Source organism: Trachinotus anak, unplaced genomic scaffold, assembly GCF_046630095.1.
Source record: "Trachinotus anak isolate AG129_WGS33_773 ecotype Australia unplaced genomic scaffold, CSIRO_AGI_Tana_v1 ptg000042l, whole genome shotgun sequence".
NCBI classification, from domain to species: Eukaryota; Metazoa; Chordata; class Actinopteri; order Carangiformes; family Carangidae; genus Trachinotus; species Trachinotus anak.
Window position 1 is genome coordinate 436238 of NW_027273893.1, and position 15507 is coordinate 451744.

The following is a 15507-nucleotide window of genomic DNA, read 5'->3' on the forward strand; positions in this document are numbered from 1 at the left end:
CATTCTGCCGAATCTCAGTCCAGCTATTCTGCATAATTTGATCTGCGTAATGTCTTTGTAATAGAGATGAGCAGTTGAACAGATGGCCATAACACTGAGCCTCTTCAGCTGATTGTTCTTTGAAATGATTTGTTGTTTGTGAATGTATTTTTGTGTTTCTTCTCAGAAGTGAGTTTCTGGTGTTGTCTGTTTTTTTATACCTACAAATAAATTCAATTCTGTTGGGAAAGATATTTAATTCGAATACAATGAGAATGTGTCTATTTCAATAGCTGATTAAATGTTTCATTTTCATATTTTCTAGTGCTTTGTGTGGTGTGTCTTCCTCAAACCTGGGTCCTCTACCAGAGGCCTGGGAGTTTGAGGCTTCTGCGCATCTTAACTGTTCCTAGAACTGTGCTCTTCTGGACAGAGGCCTCAGATGTTGTACCTGGAATCTGCTGGAGCCACTCTCCCAGTTTGGGGTCACAGCATCCAGTGCTCCAGTAACCACTGGTACCACTGTTGCCTTTACTCTCCACATCTTTTCTAGCTCCTCTTTCAGCCCTTGGTATTTCTCGAGCTTCTCGTGTTCCTTCTTCTTGATGTTGCTGTTGCCTGGGATTGCTACATCTACCACCAATGCCTTCTTCTGTAGTTTGTCGACCAACATGATGTCTGGTTGGTTGGCCAGCACCAGTTTGTCAGTCTGGATCTGGAAGTCCCACAGGATCTCAGCTCGGTCATTCTCAACCACCATACACCATGCCAGCCACTTGGTTATGACGTTCCATGTTCACTGTTCCTGCCTGCATCTTACACCCTGCTGTTATGTGCTGAACTGTCTCAGGGGCATCTATGCACAGCCAGCACCTGGGGTCCTGTCTGGTGTGATAGACCCTGGCCTCTATTGATCTTGTACTGAGTGCCTGTTCTTGTGCTGCCATGAATAGTGCCTCCGTGCTGTCTATATATATATATATATATATATATATATATACACACACCATATGTTTTATGGTTTTCTTCAAATATTGACTCATAATTATCTGAAACTATGTGTGAGACCTCAGCTAATATGTACTTCTACAACATAAGTGTCAACTATTTATAAGAAGACATAAAGAGAGTGGGAAATTAAGACCAAAATGTGTGAGCATTAAGAGGGTTGAAAGACTCTTGATAGTGAGCTTTCTCAGCTTTTTGCCAACATTTGGAAACTATGAGACAGAGCAGGAGGTATGACATGCAACAAAGATCTGCAGGTGAACTTGTACTGAGGACACTGCAGCCATATGGTATGCACCATAACTATCAGGCTACGATCCATCTGAGAAATTTTGACCAAAAAAGGTTCAATAAACTACTTACAAATTCTTAAATAGCAAATTCACCCTTTGTGAAAAAAATACAGAATCTTTGAATATGCAATTATATTTTCAATTTTGATGGATACAAGATGTCTCCTACTTTACTGACAGCCTGTAGTGATTTCTGTTGACAGTCATTTTTATGCTTAATCCTGTGATGTTTTTTTCCATCACTTGTTGTTTGTCAAGATATTTCCGACGCTTTTGAAGTCATCATTTCTCTCCACCGCGATTTCCTCCGCACGAGCAGCTGTCAGCCAATGAGCTTCGAGAAGTGGCGACCTCTCTGCGATTCAGGAAACCCTCTCCTCCTCCGCCACTCGATACATTAAGCAAGACCACGCACATCACACTTCCGGCCTTTTTGTTTCAAAATAAAACAGAAACGGACAGGTGTCACACAATCTTTATTAACACAGTGCATAGCCTAGTGAAAATTACACAAAGATATATAAATTTAGTCTGTACTCTGCATTATTAGAGGCCAGGACTAAGAGGACAGTTATTTAACAGACCTATTTTTCTTGGATACATATAGTAAGTGCTGTATCTCTAGTTCACTTTTTTAAAAAGATTTTTGGGAATTCGTATAAGGTAGGTCCCTTAACTATTGGTTACATTGTGGGGGAGATATATACGTTTGAATTTTGAAAATTCAACATGAGAGATTTATGGAAAACTGTAAAGGTGGGTTGCTCACAAAACCAGTCACAATAACTAAAAAAATTAAAACCATAGTATTACGAATAGTGAAAAACTTAACAATTGACTCACTATGCTTGTTCGTTTTGCATCTACAATATGCAGAGCGATCAAATTTAAGAAGAAAAACCGCCAATTCTCAATGTTGGAGTTGCCACTTTTATTTTTAAGACGATAAAACTATTTCCGGTATTGTCAGCCTTTCCTACGTGAACTTGACTCAGATCTTGCTGCAATCTTGATCAGTGGTGACTGGTCGGTGCAGTGTTGTGGGGTCGCTGGAGCTTTCTGTAACGTTGATAACACCAGTTTATTCAGTGATTTTAGGGAACATTTCATCCGGAGGTGAGGCGCTACACGTTACAGGATGTCTGTGGCCGGGCTGAAGAAGCAGTTCCACAAAGCCAGCCAGGTATGGAGACGCCTGTTATTGCTCGTTCATAACAACAATTGATTGGATGTGGACCATGTTTGCAGCTAACGGTAAACGGAATCAGGTTTCAGTTGGTTAGAAAATAAGAAAATAGTAAAAGTTACTAACTTTAAATTCTTACCTTTAACTGCGGAAGATTGTGGCGCCGATTCAGATACTGTTTCGAGGCATTTTAAGCCCTCCCTGTAACGTTACTTTTTCATCCACATAAGTTCGTGTTGGACGGAGACAACGTCACGCCAAACTCCCTTGGAAAATCTCAAAAATTAATGTATTTTCACACATAGGCAAACACACATTCGTGATTTGGCTTAATTTAAGAGCGTTTCTGAAATGCTGAGCTCCCATGGATATTTCGGCTCTGTTATTGACCTCCAAGTTCTTAATTTAGCAGCACATCACTTTAATAACATTTCAAATGTGTGACCTCGTTCTCGTTGTTCTCAAGCAGAATCAGTGGGAGACACTGCAGTCATAGTATTCGGGAAAGCTACTAGAAAAGTAGAAAAGAACGAAACATTTTGCTTATTGAAATTTTAAAGTATCCTAATATGTGAACCTAGCATGCCTCTATTCAAAATTTCTGTTGCTGTTTTACGTATCGTGATCTCTGAAGGAGAGATAACCTTACTAAATCTCTAAATCTGAGACTTTGAGACCTCAAGTAAATTGTAGTTTTAGTAGAAACGGCGGTACGCGGTTGGTATTAGCACTATTTAGCGGGTGAGCAGAGCTTTGAATTCATGTTTTGTCCAGATGTCACATCAAATCTGTGATTATCTAGGGGTGGATACTGTTCACCCCCTCTCAGAGGAGTCGTTACGGAGCTGTCCCCTGTGGACTAGTCAAGTGTTTCAGACTTGTCATGGATGCAGAAGACATGTAGGCATATAATAAACATTGACCCAGACTCCTCATCATAACACTTTAAAACACAAAGGTTGTTCTTGCTGTGCACTCAGTGCAGTTCAGTTCATTTAACGTTACTGTACCACTTTGTAGGGATTGGCCCATTATTCCCACAGCCTTCTGCCACCAAAATACACCATAGTGGGCGGCTGTGAGTAACTGTGAACCAGTTCTACCATTTAGAAAACATGTCATTGGAGAGAAGTGCTGCCTGGTGGATCACAGGTTTGTCTAAATGAACAGTGCCTCTCAATGATTGAGAGAGGTCTTAAGCTTTTTTTGAAACCTTTAAGAACATTTGCTGGTGAGCCAACAGCAGATTTTCAGGTGGAAATGGATTGGATTAGACTGGAGTTTGGCTTGAGGTTTTCCTCACAGGCTTCTTGTCCATCTGTTAGGTGTTTCCTGATGCAACTGGTTCAGTTACTCATCTTGAAAGGACAGTGTTTTGAGTCGTGGTTTGAGCTGTGTGTACCAGGGCTCCATGATATAGATAAATTTCATATCTCGCTATTTATGCCAAATATCTCAATAGTGATATAATATACACTGTGGCTTGTTTGAAATGTTACATGTAGAAACAGTGAGAATTAAGTATTCTTTAGCATAGGAATAGCATAGCAAGTAAGAGCAGAAAATGCAGTTATTTTACAAAATATTTTATTGATCAGAACAGACCAATCACAGTCTTAGGTTGAATTAGAATGAATTAAAAAGAAATTAAATAATTGCAATTAATGGAGGATGATTTCCTTTTCTCCACCAAATCACCAACCTATTCCTTTTCCACACACATTCTCCATTGCTTAGTTCTCACTGTCTTCTCCTCACAGTGTTGGGAGGGTTTGTTTTAAAAATGTATTCCAGTACAGATTACAGAACAAATGTCCTAACATGTCAGTAGTAACCTCTTCTGTTAGATGACTCAATATGAGTTAGGTGTTCTCAGCACTTTGGATACTTCAGCATTGTCTTACGCAATGGCATTCACACAGTACTGTTTCTTTTATACTGTAGGTAAGATCAAGATATCATTTTCAGCCCAACAGTGTTTTCTCTGTTGTCCATCATATACTGACTTTATCACTGAGCATAGTCACCTGTAGAAGTATCCTACAGGTGACTGATTTCTGTGTGAAAATGTATCATTTATTAACTTGTGTCTATATCATTACCTGCTGCAATAGCATGGCTGTGTGTGTGTGTGTGTGTGTGTGTGTATGTGTGTGTGTGTGTGTATGTCATCATCATGGCAAAATGTGGTCCAGGAGACACTGCAATGTTTCCCACACATATACTTTATCATATATATATTATATATTATATTTTATTTATTTTATTTTTGTTAAAATAGTGCTGAACCCTCATGAGACACCAAAAGTCAAACATTTTATTTTATTACAAAATTACAGGATATTTTCCAGCTCGGTCTTAAACAATGATCTGCCTTCTCTCCCAAACTAAAAACAAAAAATAAAATCTGCTATAGAAAAAGTTCCTGTTGTAAAGCACAACAAGCTTTTCATAATCATTTAGCCAGAAGAAATTAACATAAATAGAGGACATTTGACTATAAAGTGCATCCCTTATATCCTCATAGGCAGGAGAGAAAAACCTTCATCTGCTGGAATTCACACAGCAGACACATGTGCCCTCCTTTACAGCTGCTGCTCTCTGGGCTGTTGTTAGTGTTCCTGAATGTAACTGTGCATGAAGTCATCTTTGTCTTCTGTTTAGATTATACTTTACTTTAGCTTTACTGTAAGGAATAAGTTCATATTTTTCGTTTAAACCATATTTCAATAGACTATGTCCGTGTATACATGAGAAACATTTTATATCACAGAGTTCTGAAGAATAAATAACAAATGGACAAGGTCCTTCTGGTGCGCTGAGTGAGTGAAAGTGTAAGCATCACACTATACTGACTGGGGCGGTCAGAGTATTCAGCATAGTGTAAGCATTACACTACTGGGGCGGTCTGAATATCTCTGAATATTTCTGTGGCAGTCTAAATCTGAATCCTTCTGAATTCTGGAATCATTCAGAATTCAACTCCCTGCGTTGTAAACAACTGAGGCCAAGCAAACAATAAGAGCTGCGAGTTTCGGTCATCTACGGGTGATCAGAACACTCAGGTATGAGCAATTTGCACCTCAATTGAAAAACCATTCACGGCAACGACTGAGGGCGGTCTACGCTGATCGCAATCAGCCTATACGCGGGAACAGCCGCATTCAATTCCATGAAACTATATAAACAGGGGTGGTCCCTGAAGCGTCAGCGTAAGCGTAAGCCATGGCGTTCAGCCGTCCTCGGTGAAGACGGACGAGGCTAAGACAAGCAAGTTTACCTAACCCTAACCCAAGAGCGGTCATTCAACCGAAACTGCCCTGTTGTCTGTGACGGAAGCCTTAAAAGAAGCAAGAGCAGCTGCAAAGTCCTCTGTCCTCATTCTACTTGACTTATCAGCTGCCTTTGACACAGTTAACCATCGCATCCTCCTCTCTACTCTCTCTAACATGGGCATCTCTGGCTTGGCTCTTTCCTGGTTTGAATCCTACCTGACAGGGCGCTCATTCAGCGTATCCTGGCTTGGACAGTCGTCCACCTCGCATCACCTCACCACAGGGGTCCCCCAAGGCTCAGTGCTAGGGCCCCTACTATTTGCTATCTACACCACCTCCCTGGGCCCGATCATTCGCTCACATGGTTTTTCCTATCACTGCTACGCAGATGACACTCAGCTGTATCTGTCATTTCCTCCTGATGACCCCTTGATCTCTGCACGGGTCTCTGATTGCCTCTCAGACATCGCCACATGGATGAAGGCACATCACCTCCAGCTGAATCTTTCAAAAACTGAACTGCTGGTTCTCCCAGCTAAACCTACAATACACCATGACATCAACATCAAAACTGATTCCATATGGCTCGCCCCCACCAAGGTGGTGAGAAACTTATGATTGATGACCAACTAACCTTTTCCAATCATGTCGCCTCAGTTGCCCGGTCATGCCGTTATGCACTTTACAACATCGGAAAAATCAGACCTTACCTAACTCAACATACTACTCAACTCCTGACACAAGCTGTGGTCATCTCAAAACTAGACTACTGTAATGCCCTCCTGACGGGTCTCCCAGCCCGCTCAGTGCAACCACTTCGGATGATCCAGAACGCGGCGGCGCGCCTGGTCTACAACCAACCCAAAAGGTCACATGTCACCCTGCTGCTCATCGAGCTCCACTGGCTACCTGTTGCAGCCCGCATTAAGTTCAAATCTCTAATGCTTGCCTACAAAGTTGTCTCTGGTACTGCACCTACCTACCTGAACGCCCTGGTACAGGCATATGCTTCCTCGCGACCGCTGTGCTCCTCCAACGAACGACGCCTGGCTCTGCCCCCCCATCCGTCCAAGGCAATCCAAACTCTTCTCTCACGTTGTCCCCCGTTGGTGGAACGCACTACCACTTCCTACCAGAGCAGGGGCGTCCCTCTCTACCTTTAAAAGACTCCTGAAGACCCAGCTGTTCAGAGAGCACCTTCTCTCCTAGCACCACATAGCAAATCCACACTTAAAGAATTGTCACTAGCACTTATTGCTGCGCTAACACTTCTTATCACACTTAACCTTGATTGTTCCTCTTTCTGTAAGTCGCTTTGGATAAAAGCGTCTGCTAAATGACTAAATGTAATGTAAATGTAAATCATTCAAATAAAATAAGGATTTAAGTTCATTAGTCCAGAGATGGCCGAGTGGAGTGTCCTGATCTTTTTAGTGAGTCTCTGCCCAGACATCTTAACAGGTCTGTTCCAGAGCTTTTGGACTCTTACGTCTCCACTAATGACCAGAACTGAAGTCAATTTATGGAGCCCCCCCCCCAAAAAATCTAATAGCTCTGTGATATAGTGTCAGAACCTGTATGTTGACAGAAACCCCAAGCACTAGAAGCACAGCCAGACACAGGACTCAGACAAGAGTGATTTGTGTGCAAGTGTAGAATCCTAGATTATCAGATTGTTGAACTCACTGCAGATCCCAGTGCTTTATCAGGAGCTGAGTCTGTGCCTCTGCTCCTCTAAAGTGACAAAACTTGCATTTTGCACATTGTACAATTACAATTTTGAGGTTTTCCACCATGGAGCTTCAGGAAATAATTAAGTTTAACTTCTTGTTACTAAGGCTACATCTGAGATCACTTTTCAATTGAATAGGCTACAGCTTTTCATTAGGCCTATTACAGATGTTCTGATACCAGTTTTCCTCACTGAGTACTGATCTGCTCCAAAAACATTTTTAACAGCTGTATCAGCTGTATGCTACTACCCCTGTACTGATGTGATATGATTGCTGTCATGGCTCAGGTTAAAGCCTTTATGAATGAGGCAGATTGTTGTGAACTGAGCAACTGGCTGAGACAAACCAGCCTGATCAATTCAAATCCTGCTAGGAATTTATTCTTTTTAAGAAATGATCATTTAAAAATACACCAATCCATTAGTAATGATGTAAAACAGTCTGAGCTGGATCAGTAAGGGTATGGGTCAGATAAAGTTAAAATCCTAACCATACTCATCACTACAGCTGGTTAGTGTCTGTGACTTTGTGAGGATGAGCAAATCCCTTCACTGTAAATCTTGGGTAATCAGACGTGGCATTCAGCGAAATTATTCACAAAAATGTGAAGGGTTATTTCATTTGTAAATGTTGTCTCTTCATTTGTAGGAGGAACCTTTGAAACAGAACCTCCATGATTCAAAGGTTTGAGGCCAGTGTTAGCATCAGCCCGAGCAGCTACAGTACAGAGCTGTCAGCAGCTGACTCACTCATCTAATTTCAAATATCAAGTGCAGTGGTTGCATTGTTTTAGCTGATTCTACTAATGGCTCAAACTGACTTTTAAGCTAAATACAGAATTTAGGGAATGTACATTTTTTCCTCAAACCTTCAAAATCTGGTCCCCAGAGGAACTTCCTTTCAGCTGTCTCAGACTTTAAACTGTAAGAATATAAATCTCCACATTAAACACCGTCTGATATTGGTGGGTTTCAGTATCTGATCGCAGATTTGGCCACACGTTAGAGAGTAAATGTCGAAATCAGAGTATGACTCTGCTGTGTCCTCACAGCACAGAGGAAATCTCATGTTGTGCATCTGGGCTCCTGCAGGGGAACATGAATGTCATCATATCTGATTACTGAGATTATTCCCATGTGCATGAGATAATTGTCAACCTGCCACTTCCTGTTTGTGTGTCAGCCTGCCCTGCACTGTTGTGTTGTGTGATCCCCTCTATGCTTTGATCAGTGTAAGTTTCTCTTTCAAAGCCTGTTTCATGAAATAACATGTTTTTATTCATTACACATGTGGAAAAATGAAATATAGGCAGAGATCTTTAGTGGGCAGTGATAAATACCCCCAGGATCACTGTTTTCTACCTGTTTCTCCCTCTTACTTGTGTGATCCCACTGTTCTGACTCATGCAGTCAAAGTCAACACTGTAAAACAATTCAGACCCTCTCCAACATGTATGTCACCAGCTGCAGTGACTTCCTGCTACTGGAAACAATGAGAGAGTATCAGCAAATAACAGCCAGACTGTATCAATCATCCCTGGGAAAAAAGCAAACACAAGATCAGTTTGTAGAACTCAGTGTGTGTCATGTACTGAATGTCAAAATATTGTTTGGTATTTCACCTGCTTCCTGAGGTGGAAATGGACAGTGACTGGGGCTGAGACCAGATGTATAAATCAACCCTGCAGAAGATAACTGGATCAGTTCCTGTTTATTTCAGCCATATCTGAGTCTTTTTCCACTATTAATGGAGGAGGGTCAGGGGGGATGTAGTGGAACATCGTGTCTGGTCAGGTTACACTCAACCTTACTATCTTTAACTGCCTTAAACTGGCTAAGATGTAGCTGTTTGTTGTCTACTTTAGGGCTGGGTATTGAACCTCAGTACTGTTATGGACAGACTGAATTGGTTTCAAGTTGATTTTAAAAATGAGATGATTGAGGAATTCTTACTGAGGTAAATGTAAAAAAACCCGATCTCTCTGAACTGCTGAGGAAATGTGAGATGTGAGTGGTGTCTCATTAGATTCCAATTTTTACAGTTTTTACAGATTTTTTATATAACAGGATACAAGACAATAACGACCACTTGGATAAATAACTACATGAATGGATGAACAGTGCTGGGAGTGTGACTGTGAATGTGAGAAGGTTCTCCTCTCCTCTGCCTTGTTAAGGTGAGCCAGGTTAGTCTTCTTGGTCTTTAAGATTCATTATCTTCTACTACAAGGTGCTCACTGTCATCTCCGACACAGTCATATTCAGAGTCATTATCATTATCCCAAATGTGACTCTGGTGTTTCTCTTGGCTTCTGCCGCCACCTTGTTGCCAGCTGTGGATGGATTGGCAACATGTCAGGGACCGTAAGGTCCTGTTTGCTTGTGCAAGGCTGCTATAAACTGGCAGATAGATTTCATATCCAACAAAATACAGGGCTTATGTATAACATCAGTCGACAAAGACAAAAGCTGTGTGTCAGTTTGCCTGCTTTCATACTCACACTTGCTCTTTTGAATGGAGAAGTGTGTTCACATTGATAAATAGGGCAACATGCAGTGCAGTGTAAGTACCTGGATGGTGCACTCAGAACAGTCAAAACCATGAAAAGTTCTCATCCTCAGTCTGAAGAAAGGGAGGGACCAACAACGTATTTTGGCAACGGTGAAAATGGCGATCAAGGTAGAAGGACACATCCGCCTTATTTCCATGTCACATGACACAGGAGCCACACACAGGAAAGTAGTACTTTGGCGGGAAACAAGCGTGGTCACGTGTTGCAATCGTCATTTCTGTTGACTGCTCAACACGACCCTGTGGACATTCACACACTTGCCAGTGGCTCTACTGTGTACACTGTACTGCATTTTGTCATTTTTATTTTTTTTAGTAAGTTCTGTTGTAAACAGACTAGTTTTTGTTGTTTTGTTAGTCATCATTAACAGTAATAACCTCAGTGTCCAGTCAGTGCCTGCATGACTGCCTGTGTCTGTGACCTGATAACAGCACTGTTGTTATTTTCTAATGCTTGTTTTCAGTGTAAAGTCCACAATTGTGTGTACAGGGAGAGGTCACTGTCAGTGGAGTCTGATGACTAATTCTCCTGACGTCAGCAGAAAAGTCATAAAAACTTGCAGTTAGCTCCTTTCCACTGTGATTTCCCCTTCATCTGAATGGGACACATACTGGAAACAAGTGTATGCACTGGGGCTGTCAAAGTTAACGCCATATAACGAGTTAATGCAAATTCCTTAACTCATTTTTTAGACGTGTGATTGACGCACGCACGTTCTGTGTTTATGACCTTTGGCCTGCCCCTGTAGTTTGGGAAATCAGGAAGTGACGCAGCAGTAACGTAGAGGATGGCAGCAGAAACAAATCTCCAGCAGAAATGGATGAAGAAACAGCAGGTTCAGCTTCAAAGCCTGCATGCAGCACCTTTGAGGTTACTCTGGAGAATATTCTGGACAGTATTTGTCATTGTTTTGGATTGTTGCAATAATAATAAACATTCATTTGCATAAAGCAAAACTATTTGTCCACTCCCAGGTTCATAAGAGTATTAATAACTTGAAAAATATCCCGTATATTTAGAACAGATAAAAAAATGTGTGATTAATTTGTGATTAATTGCGAGTTCACTATGGAACATCATGTGATTAATCGTGGTTAATATTTTAATCGATTGACAGCCCTATTAACAGCAGTTTGACTTTTTCTCTCCGTTTCCAGTATAAAGCACTGGACTCAGGCCGTGGAAGTTTGAATGAAGTTAACAGTTTTAAGTTCAAGGTTGTGATGATGGATTTACAAGTTGGGTGGTTTTGTGGTTATTTCATTTTGTAGCTGATTTCAGCTCGTGTTGACTTTACAACAGATTAATTGGTCTTTTAAAAATGTAGTTTCAGCCCTTGATGGGTGCTGCTGAAGATGACTGATGAATCTGCAAGGTGCTTATTCAGTTCAGAGCTCCCAACAGCCTCCATTATTTTTCTTTTATACAATATGTACATGTGGACAAATGGCTCAAGCATGAGTGGCATTGTTCACGATTGTCTGCATACTTTGTGTGTACCTGTAAGATTACAAAGTTTACCCACTGTTCCCTAGTGGGTACACTCAGTGCCGGGCCATCTCTGAGCGATGTGACTTCAAACCAATGTCAAGATCATTTCAAACTTTTACCTTTTAATTAGGATTACTGAACTATTACTTTGGCGTTTATTGGTGTCTCAGGCCTCGCAGCTGCATCAAGTGATCTAGAGATGTGATGTCTCGCCTATTTTTCATGTGTGACCATAGTCTGTAAAAAAGATATAGCTTCAAACATGTTTATTTCTGCTGTAAAGTTGGACATTTGAACATGGGAGTCTATGGGGACTGACCAAGTGGCGACCTATGGTACCGACTCACTGTTGGAGCCAGACTCTAGTGGTCATTAGAGGAACTGCAGCTTTTAGCTCTTCACTGTTGATGCTTGGAGGGAAATGCTTGTGTGTGACATGCAAGGTTCCCAGAGTCCTGTTGGAAAAGACACCTATGACTATAGCTGTCTATGTCCAGGCTGAATCTGAATATGACAGAGACATGAAAAAATACAAATAAAAATATTACTTATTTTAGCAGCAGGCTCAGAGGCTCAGAGTTTGCTCTGGTGTTCTTCTCTTCTTTGAGTGAACACAGACTCACGTTAGTTGGACAGGGCACGTGACTGAACATGAGGTAGTATTTTTTTAAGGGACAGTTCATGAACGCAGTATGGGAAAATATTAACCAACATGAGCAAGATGAAGTTGGTTAGTGGCTCTAAATGTTGGTTTTGTTACTTTTCCAGTTAATTACCCTGCCCTACACGGTGCCCTAGTCATCTAAGGGTTTAAGGTGCTGGTACAAATCTGGCTGGGGACATCTGTTGCATGTCAAATGGGGGTGGGCAATCCGGCCAAAAATCTTTTTGGGTAGAATTTCAATCCATGATCAGAATTGCGAGTCTTCCCACAGGTTTAGTTGATCTCACATGATCACATGACCAGTTGTGCATATGTTTGCCTGGACACAAAGGCTGTCCAGGCTGTGCAGTATACAGAGTGATGATGGCTGCTCACAGCCGCTCAGTGCTGTTTGTAAGGTATACACAACATGATGTTGTGTCTGTCACTTATACACAAACACATACATGCAGTTGCACTTGTACAAACATGAGGAGACAGAGGTTATCTGTGTGAATAACTCTTCAACACCTGGTACAGCTGACCAGCTGCTGTTAAAGTGACTGTGATGTTTGTCTCTTTCAGAAAGTTACAAAAACTGTCAGACACAACCTCCCTGAACTCCACCTTTGTGAAGGAGGTTCCAGACACTGTTAGATGATCTGACCAGCATTGTGTTTGACTCAAACTGAAGCTTTTAGTTATGCAGCAGACTAAAAACTCCCCATCAGTGGAACAGCATTCTGAGCTACAGTCTGAGCTTCTTCATGTCTTCACCACAGGTCAGGCTGTGCTGTCATATGCATGCACACCTGCAAGATCAGTTATCTCCTCTATGTAGTAGCAGCGTGTTATCACAGTGACCTACGCATGCCTGCATCCCGCAAAAGAAACAAAATGCCACTAGACAGAGATACAGCTGACACCTCTGTGAAAAGAATCCATCCATCTTTAATGACGGGGTGGTGGAGGGACTGGGCCACAGTCGCCTGCTGGTCTGGAAGACAGCTTTTCAGCTCATTAATATTTCAGCAGCTCATCATCATTGTGTGCAGCTTCACAGTGACGTGGATCAACTTCTGTTGGTGGTACAACATGAGAGCCTGAAACATGATATACAGAAACAGGGTGTTCTCATGGAGGATTCCCCAAGAGTCAAATATGATCCCAGTAGATTTTCTTTTCCACTCAGAAGGGAAGAAAAACATTTATTTTAAAAGTTTTATCCGAGGAAACTTTCTAACAACATATGAAACAGAGGTGTTTGTGCAACGTGTCATATTCAAGCCTTTTGGACATATTGTGTAAATGGTAGGTGAAATCTTTGTCACACTGAAAAAGTATTTGTGGGACACTTTTGCAGAAATAATCATTTGAGGAAATGAGATTGCAGCAGGAATGAAATACAGATTGGGTTGGACTTGGGACAATAGAGTGAAGCAGCAGAGGATAATGGAGTAAAAGCCAGTGGGAGGAGGTTCATGCAATCTTCCAAAAACAGACCTTATTTGTTTCTGGTTCAGAGCCCCTGATAGAAAAGTCCCTGTTGATGCTCTTCAGGAAAGACAGAAATACAAGGTGAATGAGTCTAGGCAGGAAGGAGCAGGGGCGGTTTCCAGCAGCAGTTTCCACTGTGGCTCCACTTTGGTGGAGTTGGTCAAATTTGTTGATTTGTTCAGTGTCTGACTAATTTCTCTCTAATATCTATTAGTTTTTAGTTCCTTTTTTATTAGCAAAGACCAAGTTACAGAACACAGTGGTAATTTTCATCCCACTATAATCTGCAACTGTTGCTTTCACTGGTTGCATATTTTATCAGCTGTAGCTAATTAATTATAATGTCATACACCACAAACTAACAAATTCAGTAACAACTCACTAAAACTTGTCTGTTTTCTAATGAACATTGCCTCTGCAGTCTGATGTCTCTGCTGATGTAGGAAACACCACTCTTAATGGTTTGTGAACGTTTTGTGATAGCATTACATCAGAATCTTACTGATAACTTCATCTCATTTTCAGTCTCATATCAGTAGGCATATAGCTTAACAGTTCTGAATCGGGACCTCCAGGTTTAGCTCTCCTCTCAGTCTGTGAAGCACTGAGGCTAATCTGGTGGTTGTCACTTTTTTTTCCAAAGACAGTTTTGTGCAAAAAAATATGCATTAACTTTTTCCTGGATTTCCTCATATATCCTGTTTTCTGTTCAAATAATGAAATTTCCAAAACATTCCAATAACCTGTGCAACAGTATCTAGGCTGGACCTATTGTTTCAATGTGTCAGCAACAGTACATATTTATTCATATTAGGGTTGTGAACGATAAACCGATGCGACCGGATATTCGGTTCAACAAGTGAGAGATACGGCTGCATCGGTAGCAGCCTCCTCAATCGATACGAATTATCAATGAATTCCTAGAAGAATCGGTTATAGAGTCATGGATCGGGTATCGCGAGACTTTGAATCGGTTGGCGGCATTACACACGCGCCAGGTCTCTAAAACAACGCGAGAGCTGAGGCTGCCCGCGAAACGCCGTAGCTGCCTAGCTGGTATTAGCATGAGTGATAAACAAGGGACGACCATGGATGTATTATAAGACCTGGACACAGTGCCGCCGCTCAGCCTCGCAGCAGCTGTTTCCAGTGGCCACTCGTGGTATTACAGCGAAAAATCCCCCTGCGGCCCAAAAAGCATTTTCCCATAGACGGCGATAGTAAAAGAGAGGCCTGTAAAACTGTTAACAGGACACCTCCAGCTGTGCACACAGCCCAATATCAATCTTTCTAATGTATATTTTTAATCCATGGGGTTTTAATCTGTGTAAAAGTTTTTCAAAGCTCAGAAAAGTCTTTTTTCTCTGAGTGACGTCACACTGTGTACGTGCACTCTATCCGCGGTCCCGCTGTGTCTCGTGAACGAGCATGGTTGCTAGGTTACTGCCAGCGTCGTCAGGACGAGAACAAGTTAGTGTGAAAAGTGAATAAACACAAAGGCGAGTTTTCTTCTACACACATCAAGGTTCATTCATTTTGTGTTTTTTTTCCGCATTTATTTGTCACTTCTTACACTTTTTTCAGGAATGTAACTGTTTTTAATCGATATATTCGCCACATAACTGGATTCACTAAGACACCAATATGATTTTTCATAACTTCCTCCATCACAGTTTCTTCAGGTATTTTAATTTAAGTCATTGAGCTTCTGTGTGATAGTTTCTGTGATGTGTGAGCAGCAGTGTCTCATCCTGACTGCAGGTCACCACCTGTCATCCGCTCACAACAACCACCTTATTATTTTATAGATGAATGACCTTCACTGTGTCA

General features: G+C 41.5%; 1 protein-coding gene across 3 annotated transcripts in view; it reads left to right on the top strand.

Annotated features, from left to right (window-relative positions):
* The first annotated feature begins 2048 nt into the window (after positions 1-2048).
* sh3gl3a (SH3-domain GRB2-like 3a) overlaps positions 2049-15507 on the top strand; it is a 131404-nt gene continuing 117945 nt past the window's right edge. For 2 of the 3 annotated variants that reach the window (XM_071472996.1, XM_071472997.1), the window contains exon 1: positions 2252-2463. In XM_071472996.1, coding sequence (XP_071329097.1) covers positions 2419-2463 — 45 coding nt within the window. In that variant the 5' untranslated portion in view covers positions 2252-2418. Of the gene's footprint in view, positions 2464-15507 lie in introns of all 3 variants that reach the window. The other variant, XM_071472995.1, reaches the window with a different exon arrangement.